The following is a 14,672-nucleotide window of genomic DNA, read 5'->3' as shown; positions in this document are numbered from 1 at the left end:
CCCCCGGGGCTGCTCTTTTAAATTACCTCGTTATTTACTGCAACGAAAGGAGGGGATGGGACTGCATGTCCGATCCTTTGTAATTATCAGGCGAAATTGCCGGGATCTGACCGATAGTGCACAGTATTTGTGTGATTAAATATTCAATTACCAATGATTACCCCTTAGACTCGTTTTTTTGCCGAATCGCGCAAGTCTTGAAACTCGTAATCTGACACATGAATTTAAACGACTGGCTGCGCAAATTAATCCCTTCCGCTCGTATTATTTCGATCGCGTTAACGACACTGCTGTGAATTGACACGTATGGACGCTATCACGCTCAATTAAATGATATATGTGTCCATCGCCGAATCCCGATTAAGCGCCAAATTCGATATATTATCTCGTTTTATTTCTCGTATTATCAATGCATCTCTTTATAATATTGTCAGCTTAATATATTTCATAAAATTCGTAACATCGTTTTAGCGCAAGTGGATTTGCAAAACGGCAAATTTACGCCACTCGTTATATTTCTCTCTCCCTCAGTCTCTTGAATCTTCATACAGCCTCGAAACACGATGACGGAGAGGATGTAATAAATTTTGCAAACTTTTCGAAAAAATAAAAAAAACATTTTTTTTATTTTTCTTCCAAAAAGTCTATGATAAAAGCTTCCGCTCGCAACATTTTTTTTCCGTATCACACGTGTCGTGTTGACACGTCGAGGGTTTTTCTAACTCATAAAACTTCAATATAAAATATATATCTAAACCGAAAAAATATATCTTATTTTAGCGTAAGTGCGTTTTGTTTGGAAAGCAAAATGACCATTGTGCCCGATATTCATATACGAACGTACGAGAAAATCGATAGCTAACACTCGTGCGACCGTACCGCCAATGGGTCCGATAGGGTCGTCCTGTAACTTCGTTAAAATAATATTTGCGTATACCAGTGCAATCCGTTCGAAAGCGTGTCGTACAGTGAGAGAAAGGTTCTGCCATGTGACAATGAACGATGGCGAATGTAGCTCGTTAGCTGCGAGCGTTTTCGCACCCTCTGGGAGCCACACTCTGCGTTTTCGAACCCCCGCAAATGGAAAAGCAATCAGGGATGTCTTCAATACGTTTCCAGGGGAATCGGAGACTTATGGGAGAACAGAAAAAGGAGGGGGTCTATTTTAAACTATGCATTTTATACACCATTCTGTCAGGAAGCGAACCGGAAACGCGCTTGTTCGCGTTAATATTTTATTTCTGGCTTTCGTATATGTTATCGATTTTTATTTTTATTCATAGATTAATTTAAAAATATTTCGGCACGTGTGTAGTAATAAAAAATAATCATTTCAAATTGACCAGTTAGTATTTTAATCCTTTAGAAATTGAAATGGGCATATATTTTTTAAATTTTTTTGTGGAAAAAAAGTGGAGAATTAAATAAAAAATTTACATTCAGGCGCTCTCTTTTTCTCGTTTGGAGAGATTTGCGAGTATTTTGTGTAATACGAGTGAAATAATATAAAAATATTATTTCTTTGAAAATTCCGAAAATAAAAATAAAATATAAATTTTTTTTTCGATTGCACGAATAAACAAAAAGTTGTTTCAATATAATTTCTTTTTGTTTATAAAACTAGGTTGTTTCCACATCCATCATACACTTTTCACGGAATCACGACTTTTGATATTTTTCACAACATTGAGTGCGATTTTATAAAACATTTCCACGATATTTAGAAGATCCTAATTTTCACGGTTTGACGAAATTACAAAAGATCACCCGCATTGAAAAAAATGACTAAATTAATACATATTTAGTTCAATGCTGTCAAATGAATCATTTATTTGAAACAAATCAATATTTCTTTGTTTTGAAAAGGATTTTCTTATATCAAATAAATATTTTTCATATATCAAATAAATATTATTAGTTTCAAATAAATGATTTATTTGACAGTATTGAAATAAATACTTATAAGAATTAAATAAATTTTTTTTCAGTGCGCAAGGATCAAAATTATTTCTGCCCTAGAAACTGATCGCGTAAAGTACAGGCAGGAGGAGAAAGAAAAAGAGGAAAGGGCGTTCTTACGAAATGCTTTATAAAATGTTTGCCATTTTATATCTCGCGTATAAGACATATGTAATCCATTAGGAGAGCGGAGGCGTTCAAACTGCAAGCAACAACAATGTATCGTCTAAAACTTTGTGCGGTACCCGATATACCTCTCTCTCTCTCTCTCTCTCTCTCTCTCTCTCTCTCTCTCTCTCTCTCTCTTTTTTCACCCTCGTTTTTCGCGACAAACAGTTCTGTAAACCAGGATTCCGCGATATACACTCTGATTTTATAGAACGCAATCCCGGTCTCGCGCGAGCACGGAAATGCTTTTTGCATTTCCAGAAATTAACGCTTCGCTCGCGCGAACAAAACACGAGATCCCCGGAAAGGGGAGGATGCGATGTTAGAGTGCAACATGATTTTTGGCGCTCGCGTGATTGTGCGCGTTTCACGATGCGCTTCGCAAACGCGAAATCGTACGACGCGATTAACGCGTCGTCCCATTAAGCTTCTATAGTATATATTATATATTTACGTATAGGAAAAAAATGTGCTCCTATTACTCTAGTAAAATTAGACTTGAAAAGAGTAAAACTTCATAAAAATTAGGATCAAGCTTTTAATGAAATCCTGAAAAGTACCCTTAATTTCATCCAGGGCGTTTTTTATGGGGGGTAAATTTTAGTTTTTTGCCATTATCTCGAAAACTATCAGTTTTTCGAGAAAAAGAGTTATTATCAAAATTGTAGCTCATAAAATTCCCTACAAAAAAGGTCTTTATACTTTTTTTCGTGGAATTAACCGTTTTGATGATATAGAACGAATTAAAAAAAAATAAAAAGGAGTACGTATTTTTTACGCACTATAGACATTGCAACTTTACCGCACATTTTACTCAAAAGTGATTAGTTGTACGAAAAAAAGTACAATGACCTTTTTTGTAGAGAATTTTATGAGCTACAATTTTGATAATAACTATTTTTCTCGAAAAATTGATAGTTTTCGAGATAATGGCAAAAAAACTAAAATTTACTCCCTTTTACCCCGCCATAAAAACCGTCCTGGATGAAATTAAGGGTATTTTTTAGGATTTCATTAGGACATCGAAATAAAGGTCTCCACAAAAATTCAGCTTGATCCTAACTTTTATGAAGTCAAAGTCTATTTTACCGAACTATATATAAAATATAAGCGTATGCCGTATTTACGGTTGCAGGATTTAGCGAAGTTTATAGCGGGAGGAAAACGCGATGATACAGAGAAATAAATAAAAAAAATTTTCTCCTTTCTGCCCCGAAAAAATACGACATCCCAAACCGAAAAATTTGCCTCCCATTTTCGGCCTCAATTTTTTAACGTTTATGGATTCTCTTCGGAGGAGATTTTACAAAGGGTTTTTAATTTATATAGACATTGAACTTTTACTTCCTGTACCTCAAATAGGTAGTAAACAAACAAGTTTTTACTTGGAAATTTAAAAAAAGAGTTTTCAAAATTATAAGTTAAATGTTTAAAATATTAAAGTGGATTGAGAAGTAAAATTAAAAATTTGGAAACAAATTTTTTATTAAATTTTTGCCTTTATTCAATCTACTTTAATTAATCTAAATAGAAAATAAAATTGTTCATGCCTATATACATGTATAGAAATGCAATATATACAATACAAAAATATTTATATAAATAAAATAAAAAATCCTCCAAAATCCCTAAACGTAAAAAAATAAAAGTTAAAAATGGAAACAAAATTTCGTCTCAGGATAGGAAAAAAATTTCAACTCAAGAGATGTTTTGAATATTAATGTGTTCATGACGTTTATTTGCGAGCGTCGTATTTGCATCAATTACCATATTCTATTGTAACATTTTATATATATTTCTTTTATTCGTGTGATTTAGCGTCACAATAACAAATGTCTCGATAATACTCGATTGTTTGTACAGACGGGCGCCATTAAATTGGATTACGAATTCAATTCACGATCGATGTCTATCTAGAAATTGTATACACCGATATCACAGAGATTGCATTTGCATAATTACAGTCTTTTCAACGAATTGCGAAATATCTGTCCCGAGATGTCAGCCCCGATAAAAGCGTAATAAAAAATAATACCATATAATGCCTTAATAAATAAAAGCTCGCGTTCTGCGTCATGTTATCACAGAGGATTAATGTGCCTTTTATCTCCAGAGAGAAAAGCCCTACGACGGAAATGATTTATATCTCCTAAATAGTTTTATATACGCGGATATTGAATCGAAAATTCAACTCGATTGTCGCTTTTCGAGCGACACTGATTTTTTTTTTTTTTTTTTTTATTTTTTTTTTATCCGGGAATATCCGCCCGTTTCTCTCGCTCGACTTTACGTAGACCGGTGCATGATGGATTAAAAATTTAATATCATGTTTCGCGAATTTTTTCATGCCACGAGAGACGAACAACGTTTACACGGGGATTTTTCGCGGGAAAAAAAGAAGCTCCATTTTCGCGCCGAGTGTTACGTCCTAATTCTATTTCGCGCCCTTTATGCTTTTTCCTCGCGACTCGCGCAATCGTTCCTCCTATAAAAGCCACTCTAATAGATCTTCGGGGATGCGAGTCAAGATATTTTTCTGTCGAAATAAAAAATGTATGTGTGTATGTATGTCATACAATACGTATTCCGGAAATTTGACGTTACACATAACAGTTATGTCAGCAATTATTGACGTTAGGAAATATACACTGTAAAAAAGTATGTAATATATTACACAAAAATATGTAAAATTACATAAAAAAATAATACGTGTAAAATTACACGATAAATAATAGAATTTTTATCTTTTCATTATTTATCATGTAATTTTACATTTATTATTTATATAATTTTACATATTTTTTTACAGTGTAGATGATATCGCTTGTTACTTCTTTACATGCTGCCTGATATTATTATTATCTGCAACAAAAAATCTTTCTACCAAAATAATTCAAAATAATGAAAGTTTATTACCTATATCATTATAGGAATTTTTCAAATGCATAATATGTGAATTTCTCTATGTTTTACGTGACTAGAAATTAAATGAAAAGATACGTGAAAGTATTTTTTTTCTTGACATATATGCAGATTGGAAATTATAGTCCTTCAATTTTATTAATAAAAGTTAAATTGTAGACTTTTGTGTTCTCTCTCTTATTCGAACATTATATTTTTCTTTCATCAATATTTGCTCAATATCGTACATCCACTGATATTGATATTTAAAAATTGAAACTTCAATTTCAAATGTAATCCGTCATTATGATTTTTAATTTTGTATCATTTTATGATTTATTTGTATTTTGTGTTTGAATTTCGAATTGTCATTTATCGTGTGCTATTTCTATGAAACTAACGTTTTTCTATTTTTACTTGGATTTTTACTACATGAATTGAAAATTAAATAAACAATTTAAATTAAATTACTGTTTCTTATTTTGATAATCTAATCATTAAGAACACAGAAGATCCATTTAAAAAATTACCAAATTATAATATCAAAATTATAGTGCTCATAAAATTTTCTACAAAAAAGGTCATATTTTTTTTCGTACAACTAATTGTTTTTTATTAAAACGGCAAAGTTGCAATGTCTGTAGCTCGTAGAGCACTGGGCGCGTTTTTTTTCGCTCTATATCTTCAAAACGGTTAATTTCACGAAAAAAAGTATAATGACTTTTTTATAGAGAATTTTATGAGCTACAATTTTGATAATAACTATTTTTCTCGAAAAATTGATAGTTTTCGAGATAATGGCAAAAAACTAAAATTTACCCCCCATAAAAAAACGCCCTGGATGAAATTAAGGGTACTTTTCAGGATTTCATTAAAACATCGAAAAGGTCTCCACAAAAATTCAGCTTGCGCCTAATTTTTATGAAGTCAAAGTCTAATTTTACCGGACTGTAGGTTCTTTTGATAAATTGTATCGACCTGCTTTCATAGCTGCACCCAATTTCTCTTCTCATTCTCTCTCTCTCTCTTTCTCTCCCGTAGGATATATTCTCTAGCAAAATGATCAATCCGAGTATGCAATGCACATGTATATATGTATATACACGTGAAACGTTGTACACGCGATCGAGCGTCCAATGGAATCGTGCAGGCTGGCCGCGCATTATCCACTTTGGCGGATATAGGGGTGCGGAAGCGGATCCTAAATTGAAATTTCGAATTAAACCGCGCCCGGATGATCCGTCTCAGCTAGTCGGGAGTCGCTTTAAGGCTCGCGCAATTTCGTTGTCGATAAACATGTCGTCGTAAAGACTAGTCTGGCTTTAATGCGGAATTATGGTCGCCCGGAATTAATTTGTCGATTCTTGCGCCGCGAGGAACAGACGAAGCGTCTAGAAGCGCGCTAATGAGCATCTAAATTACTCATTACCGAACTTGTTCGTTAAAGCCGTTAAAGCTGCCCGATAAACAACGCGCCGATAAAAGTGTAATAATGAATCAGACTTTAATTTCTGATTATACAAAACGATACGAATCTCTGATTAATATATATTGGTTATTGGATTATAAGTAATTGTACGATTCATTAACAATAAGTCACGAAAGAATTACTAATATGAGCTCTGTAAGATTAACGAATAATTTAGTGGATAAAAATAATTTTTAGATATTTTTATATTTGGCCAGATTTTTTTTCGGAGATAAAATATTTGTTAGAAGCAAAATATTAATACTAAAAATTGTTTTAAGTGGAAATATAAAAAAATTTAATTTCCGATATATATTGGGCGCAGTAAGTTTTTAATATCGTATACCTCGTTCTCAATTTTTTAAAGGCTATTGTAAAATCATTCTGATTCATTAAAATTACTTATTTAATTATCAATATATATAATTATAATAAAAAAATTCCAGCAAAAATATTTTTAAAAAAATGTCAGTCTCGTAAAAATAGCACATAAATTTGTTAAATTCGAACACAAAATATAAATGAATTACAAAATAATACAAAATTTTAAATCATGACAAATTACATTTTAAGCTAAAGTTATATATTTTTAAATATCAATATCCGTGTATAGTTAATTCATCTAAAATAATTTAAATGCAAAATATATATATTTTTTTAAATAAAACTTCGAAAAATATCTTTAAATTTCTTAGATATAATTCCTAATTATAGAAATAAAAAAATTTTGATTTCTAATTTTGTCTCGAATTTTGTCGCGAATTATAAATCGTGTAAAAAAAACAATTAAATGTGTTCTACAAGTGTTGGGGTATCACATTTTCTATAAAAATGTTGTAGAATTATAAAATTATTTAATTAGAAATTAAATCTAAGAAATCTAAAATCATTTTATTGTAGAAATCTAAAATTATTTAATTCATCTAAAATCATTTAAATGCAAAATATATATTTTTTAAAATAAATATAAAACTTCGAAAAATATCCTTAAATTTCTTAGATGCAATTCCTAATTATAGAAATAAAAAATTTAGATTTCTAATTTTGTCTCGAATTTTGTCGCGAATATAGATCGTGTAAAGTGAGTTTAATATATTTATACATAAAAAAGCAAATAAATATGTTCTACAAGTGTTGGGATATCATATTTTCTATAAAAATGTATAGAATTATAAAATTATTTAATTAGAAATTAAATCTAAAAAATCCAAAACCATTTCTCATTATAGAAATCTAAAATTATTTAATTTATCTAAAATCCTTTAAATGCACAAAATATGTATTTTTTCAAATAAATATAAAACTTCGAAAAATATCCTTAATTTTCTGAGATGCAATTCCTAATTATAGAAATAAAAAATTTTAATTTCTAATTTTGTCGCGAATATAGATCGTGTAAAGTGGACTTCAGAGAAGCACGGATAAATGACAGTCTGTCATTATGCTGACGTTTGAGAAGCCTCAGAATCCGAGTTAGATAAATCGCAATCACGCGCGTTCACCCGGTCATCCCCTTATTTGGCGGCGACGTCTCGCATACGAGACGCCGGCAGCTGGCGAGAAACTTTCGCGATCTCGTTTGACGCGCGCGTCGGCGCGAAAAAGTGCATTCGCGCGCGGATCTATGCACCTACGGTATTCGGTGCACGTCCCGCGAGTTTATCTTGGCAAAGAGGGGCTGACATATTGGGATCGTCTGGCCGCATTTATGTGGCCCTCTCTGCGCCGACTCGGTGCCCCGATGCCGTATAAGTACGGGCATCTTCTCTTTCTCTTTCTCTCTAGCTTCTCCCGTTTTCCTCGGATTCTTAAGCACCACTTCTGGTGGTTAGGCACTTCCCGCTTCGCGTCAAGCATCTGAAAACGCGACGCATCAAAGAAATATGATTATTCCAACTTTTCTCTCCATGTTTCCCCTTTTGAGATCTGTGAAGTTGGCACTCCAAAACGGGAATTTTTACAAAATTTATATGGCATTTGATTATCTATAATTTGTTTTTGTTCACTTTGCAAAAAAAAAAAAATAAGAATAAAAAAGGAATAAATTTTATCATGAGCTACCCTTAGATACGTTTTTTTTTTTTAATTATATATGTATTTCGATTGCCTATTATTTATCTACATTTGATCATAAATAATTGTCTTTTGTCCACCTTGCAAATAAAAATTAAAAATAATCAAAAAAGTCAACAATCAGTTTCATTATAAGCATCCCTAAGTGCGATTATTATTTAAAAATTATAAATGCTTATGACAAAATTTATTCAAATTTTTTTACAGCGAACGTAAAAAGGAAAATATTAAAAATCCAAAGCAAGTCGAAAAAAATTATCAAATATAAAATTAATTTTTTTTTAAATGCGGGCATTATTAAAAAAAGCTTTAATTGAGCAATATTTTTTATAAATGTGTTTTATGGTATGTTATTTTTTATATTAAAAAATTAAATTAATAAAATTTCTTAATGATTAGATTGAAATTATAAATATTAAAAAATAAATAAAGTTTTCTTAACGATTAGTTTGAAATTAAAACAATCTCTCGGAAGAAAGAGGAGAGAGAAAGAGACTATATTTTCTACCGTGCTGCATAAATTGTTTTGCATAAATTAAAGTGCAGGGTCGTCGTAAACACTCAGCTTTTACTTGTTTATTTTTTTATCAAACTTTTATATTATTTAAAAAAAAAATAAGAAATGCGTTTTGAAAGGAAGAAGAATTTAGAGAGATGGACTAACAGAAAGTGAATTGCGAAATACGAGAGAGGGATTTAGAATTTATATCGATGGCTCCGGCTACCGGCAATTTGCATCTATATCTATACGAGGCAATGGCTAATACAATTTTCAAGCGCGTCTTTAGTGAAGCGCTAGCACGAATTTATGAATATGGCGCAAAAATTCACGCCGTTATACGCGGATGGTCGAGTCGAATTTATGCGACAGTTTTAACGCATTTTGTTTCTCATTTACGAGCATATTTATGTTGCAACGAGAAAGACTCGCCAAATATTGAATACTATATTTCTCCCGGCAAACGTCATAAAAGTCTTGAAATCGTAATAAAAAGAGTGAAGTCTGTAAAAAACTCTCCTCCGAGAATTCCGAAAATATATTTCCATATTATTCATCGATCGTAATAACTAAATCAAGGATTTGCATTTACTGTACAAAATCGCTATTAAGAAAAATCGAAATAGAAATATCAAAATGCAACAAAAATATAGTTTTATAGATTTAGCCTAAATATTTTCTAAAAGAATTTATTAGCGAAGAGCGGATCTAGAATATAAAAATATTTTAATTTGAATTTATAAATAATAATAATCAGTCGATATTTGACTGATAACTCATTGAATTGATTGAACAACTAATATTGAAAAAATAGCACTATGTCATCTATCATCACTAAAAGATCACAAATAACAATTTTTAAAGAATAATAAAAAATTTGATAAATACATTAGCATGTAGATAACTTTGATAAAAGCAATGAATATATTAAGCAATTTAAAATAAATATTTTCTAAATAAAAAAAATGTTTATTGGCGAAGAGCGGATCTAGAATATAAAAATATTTTAATTGAATTTATAAATAATAATCAGTCGATATTTGACTGATAACTCATTGAATTGATTGAACAACTAATATTGGAAAAAACTAGCACTATGTCATCTATCATCACTAGAAGATCAAATAACAATTTTTGAAGAATAATAAAAAATTTGATAGAAACATTAGCATGTAGATAACTTTGATAAAAGCAATGAATATACTAAGCAATTTAAAATAAATATTTTCTAAATAAAAAAAAATGTTTATTGGCGAAGAGCGGATCTAGAATATAAAAAAATATTTTAATTTGAATTTATAAATAATAATAATCAGTCGATATTTGACTGATAACTCAGTGAATTGTTCGAACAACTAATATTGGAAAAAACTAGCACTATGTCATCTATCATCACTAGAAGATCAAATAACAATTTTTGAAGAATAATAAAAAATTTGATAAAAACATTAGCATGTAGATAACTTCGATAAAAGCAATGAATATACGAAGCAATTTAAAAACAATATTAAATTAAATACCTGTATAGAAAAATTTATTATACTTCGCATAATATTATAATAATTCATGATCCTGATTTTATCATGTATTTAGCGTTCGATTCCATTATACCATAGCAGTTTCTATTTAATTTAAATTCATTAAATTTTGTTAAAACAATTTTATCGTTTTTATTTGTTCGCGGTTATAGTTCAATAAGGCATAATATTAATGATCTGCATCTGCGAATAATAGATACAGATGCGACAGAGGGAAAAGCATTACCAGAATATTTTACCCGCTAACCTTGATTTTCATTGAAACCACTAACACGTTTCAGATTTCTTGGCAACTTCATAATTATGCTATTTTCTTGCTACAGGTGTAGAATGAAACAATGGAGACAGGATTTGCCACCGACTTCCGTTATAATTACTTTCCACAATGAAGCACGGTCTACACTACTCAGAACCGTCGTCAGGTAAGTTTGAAACAATTTTGTTTTACATAAAATGCAAATGCAGTTACACTTCAAATTTAAATACATGGATCTTCTTAGTTTGATACTTTCTATGTTATACAATTACGCTTTGTATATAAACTTTGACAAAAGTTAGCTGTCCATTTATTTCTTTTTTAAATTTTTTAAATATGTATTTAAAAAATTAAATAGTATCAAAGATGAGAAACAACGTGGAAATTAAAGAATTTTGTACATTCCGCAAAATAAAGTATGGATTTAATATGTGTACACAGTAGAAAAATTTGTTTCTTTTTGTTAAAAACGGTCCCCGTTAAAATTTTTGTATTAAATATTTAACACATTCATGTGTTAATTTAATATATTATATTACTGTTCTGTTAATTGAACTTAAATGTTAAATGATTAAAACAACTGAACAAAAATGTAAAAATAACACAATGTCATCTATTTTTTAATTTTACACAATAAATATATTCTGCTTTATTAGTGAGAAGATTTATCTGTTAAAATTTACAGAAAAAATGTTGATTTTCTATTTTATAAGTGGGAATGATAAAATCTAAAATCAACATATTTTTTGTTAATTTTTACATTAAAAGTATGTTAATTTTACACAAAATTTATTTGAAATTATTTGAAGTTTTGCATTTATTTTGTGTTAAAATATTAACACAATTTTTGTGTCTCCATTTAACATATCCATATTATGTTAAATTAACACAAAAATTTCTGTGGACCGTTTGGGACATGTAATATCTGTTAAATTTAACAGAAATTTTTCAACTGTGCATAAACACATTTTTGCTCGTAGATTAAATTCTCAAACATAAAATAATTGCGAATGGACAAATTCTCACGTGATCGTGGATGATATATAGATATGGGGCACGGCAATCTTCAATTCTCGATGCGATCAACGAGTTGTGGTTGAAACGCGCGAAGATTCCCAATTCAAGCCGGAATTGGGTGACGGCATGCGATGGAATTTTTTAATCGTCATTCCATCGTTTTATATACCTCACACTTTATTATGCGCTCGTACATATGTATGTATGTATGTATTATATATGAATGCGAACCAAAGAACCGAAAAGACCTTTGTCAAATATGAAAATATACAAATTCTCTTCATTTTTATTTATATGGAAAGTATAAATTGCTAAACTGATCAAAGAAAAAAGTAATTGATTGAAAAATTAATTATATAAATATTCCCTTAAAATATTTGTTTTTTTTAATTTTCTCTCAATACACAGATTTTCAAATTTTATTTATTTTTATTTAATTTTTTTAAATTTTCTATTTAGAAAAAGTTTTATTTTTAATTTTATTTAATTCAAAGTACAACAAATGCGAACCAAAGAACCGAAAAGACCTTTGTCAAATATGAAAATATACAAATTCTCTTCATTTTTATTTATATGGAAAGTATAAATTGCTAAACCGATCAAAGAAAAAAGTAATTGATTGAAAAATTAATTATATAAATATTCCCTTAAAATATTTGTTTTTTTTTTTTAATTTTCTCAATACATAGATTTTCAAATTTTATTTATTTTTATTTAATTTTTAAAAATTTTCTATTTAGAAAAGGTTTTATTTTTAATTTTATTTAATTCAAAGTACAACATGAATGCATTTTGATATTTTCTGGATTACTTCAACATATATATATTTTTTAGATTATCCCTCTATTCGGAAACATATCTCATCTTGAGATATAAATCATTACTATTTCTCATAAGTGTCATAAGTGTTCTCGTATTAATTAAAACGTCTTCGCTACGGGGCGTCGCCCCACTCCGAAGCGAAGAAAAGTACGAGCCACATTTCTCGTCGGAGGTATATATAGCCTCCGTGCAAAAGTTACTCAAAGTTCTCACCGCCGTACCGAAAGAAGGAAGCAGCCAAGAGTCGGAAAATTTATTTAAGTCTGTAACGCGTGGCGCGCAGCGTCAGGGAAATATATCGGTTCTATCGCCCCGGTCGATGAAATTAAAAGGAAGTCTTAATTAGCGCGGCGAGACCGCATCTTCAAATTCTTCGCGATCAATTTCACGACTCGTCCAAATTTTCTACAAAAGTTAACTAGTATTTCAGTGCGATTGAAATATTTTTTAAAATATATAATAATATTTTATCGATATATTAAGAAGCTTATTATTAACGTGATTAAAAATTGGGAAACTAATCGTGTTATTTATTAATTAAAAGTTTTCACGAAAAGAAAATTTTAATTAAATATCCAAATTTTTTACAAAAGTTAACTAATATTTCAGTGTAATTGAAAAAATTTTTTTAAATATATTATAATATTTTATTATTTTATCGATATATTAAGAAGCTTATTATTAACGTGATTAAAAATTGGGAAACTAATCGTGTTATTTATTAATTAAAAGTTTTCACGAAAAGAAAATTTTAATTAAATATTCAAATTTTTTACAAAAGTTAACTAATATTTCAGTGTGATTGAAAAAATTTTTTTAAATATATTATAATATTTAATTATTTTATCGATATATTAAAAAGCTTATTATTAACGTAATAGATAAAAAAATGGCAAACTAATCGTGTTATATATTAATTAAAATTTTTTCACGAAAAGATAATTTTAATTAAACATAATTAATTTTAATTCTTTGCAATCAATTGCACGTCTTGTCCAAATTTTCTACAAAAGTTAATTAACAATATTTCAGCACTATTGAAAAAAACTTTTTAAATATATAATAATATTTTATTATTTTATCAATATATTTAATAAGTCTATTGACGTGATAGATTAAAAATTAGAAAACTAATTATGTAATTAATTTTAATTCTTTGCGATCAATTTTACTTGTCCAAATTTTCTACGAAAATTAAGGCAATATTTCACTGCGATCAAAGAAATTATATAATAATCTTTTATTATTTCACCGATATTTATTTAATAAGTTTATTGATGTGATAGATTTAAAATTGAAAAACCGTGGATTTAATTAAAAATATTTTTCTTAAAAAGATGATTTTTAAAGTAAATAATTAATCTGAACTAAAATAGAAGCCCTCATTATTTACACAATAATCCTTTTATATTAAACTCGTGAATAGAATAGGACGAGGCAACACGAGAACGTTCAAACAAGAGGCAAATGGTCAGGCACAGAGTCCTCGAAACTTTGATAAAAGATTCAATGGGACAATCCGAAGCTTCTGTTCTTCTCTTAATCCGGTACCTCACTTTATTCGACCTTAATCGACTGGAAATGTTTATATAGAAATGAATGGTAGTGACTCTGAGAAAGTAATGGCGTATCGAAATTTTTCAATTGAATAACTGTAATGAAGAAAGAGTTTAGATTGAAAGAATAAATCTTAATGTCAATATTAATGTTTAAGCTTCGTATCTCAATTTCTAATAAAGTACAATTATTATATGTACCTACTACAGGGTTTGTCCGGAAAGTAATGCGTCGCATTTTTTTGTGACGCGACTATACATCGCAGAGCGATGGGACCGGTTGGGGAGGAAGGGGGGTACCCTTAGCTTTCCAACGGTAGGTCGCTCAATTGTTTCCATGCGCTTGGAGGGTTAGGACGGCTTATTCTGTGAACCTCTGCTTAGTGGTCGCGTCGAACTTGTGATGGAGAGAACG

The 14,672-nt window shown here is 29.7% G+C and overlaps 1 protein-coding gene and 1 long non-coding RNA gene across 5 annotated transcripts in view; one reads left to right on the top strand and one right to left on the bottom strand.

Annotated features, from left to right (window-relative positions):
• Window positions 1–14,672, bottom strand: part of LOC114945633 (uncharacterized) — a 149,364-nt gene that overhangs the window by 118,356 nt on the left and 16,336 nt on the right. The window lies entirely within an intron of this gene.
• Window positions 1–14,672, top strand: part of Pgant2 (polypeptide N-acetylgalactosaminyltransferase 2) — a 357,271-nt gene that overhangs the window by 328,901 nt on the left and 13,698 nt on the right. For all 3 annotated transcript variants that reach the window (XM_085486206.1, XM_085486202.1, XM_085486199.1), the window contains exon 4: window positions 10,930–11,028. In XM_085486206.1, coding sequence (XP_085342332.1) covers window positions 10,930–11,028 — 99 coding nt within the window. The remainder of the gene's footprint in view (window positions 1–10,929; window positions 11,029–14,672) is intronic.

The sequence above is a fragment of the Nylanderia fulva genome, unplaced genomic scaffold (assembly GCF_048542155.1).
Source record: "Nylanderia fulva isolate GAGA-0341 unplaced genomic scaffold, ASM4854215v1 Scaffold11, whole genome shotgun sequence".
Taxonomy (NCBI): domain Eukaryota; kingdom Metazoa; phylum Arthropoda; class Insecta; order Hymenoptera; family Formicidae; genus Nylanderia; species Nylanderia fulva.
Note: the sequence above shows the minus strand (reverse complement) of the source record. Positions and strands in the feature narration are given on the sequence as shown.